This window comes from Myotis brandtii, unplaced genomic scaffold (genome assembly GCF_000412655.1).
Source record: "Myotis brandtii unplaced genomic scaffold, ASM41265v1 scaffold797, whole genome shotgun sequence".
Taxonomy (NCBI): domain Eukaryota; kingdom Metazoa; phylum Chordata; class Mammalia; order Chiroptera; family Vespertilionidae; genus Myotis; species Myotis brandtii.
The window spans coordinates 383,267-383,700 of record NW_005371210.1 but is presented as its reverse complement, the minus strand read 5'-3'; the positions used below and the strand labels follow the sequence as shown (position 1 = coordinate 383,700).

The following is a 434-nucleotide window of genomic DNA, read 5'->3' as shown; positions in this document are numbered from 1 at the left end:
CCGGCTCCCAGACCCCTGACTGCCCCCCACCCCGCCCACAGGGACGGTGTACCAGTGGGAGGACCCCGACCCCAGGCTCTTCGACAGCCAGGACGGCCTGGACGCGTCAGACCCTGCAGACCCCTCGGCCACCTTCCGCTTGTCCCGGGGCGACGTGTACAAGGAGCTGCGGCTGCGGGGCTACGACTACGGCCCCCACTTCCAGGGCGTCCTCGAGGCCTCCCTCGAAGGTGGGCACGGTGCCCTTGGACACCTCGGGGGCGGGCCCAGTGTCCAGGCGCCACGTGTCTGGTCAGGGCACGGGAAGAGGCTGCGTGCGACTGACCCCTTGCGCTGACGCCCCCCTGCCACAGGCGACACTGGCCAGCTGCTGTGGCGGGACAACTGGGTGACCTTCCTGGACAGCATGCTGCAGATGTCGATCGGGCGCCTGC

General features: G+C 70.5%; 1 protein-coding gene across 1 annotated transcript in view; it reads left to right on the top strand.

Moving 5' to 3' along the window:
* FASN (fatty acid synthase) overlaps window positions 1–434 on the top strand; it is a 28,184-nt gene that overhangs the window by 7,073 nt on the left and 20,677 nt on the right. The window contains 2 exon segments of the mRNA XM_014531242.1: window positions 42–230; window positions 354–428. Of these exon segments, the coding sequence (XP_014386728.1) occupies window positions 42–230; window positions 354–428 (264 nt within the window).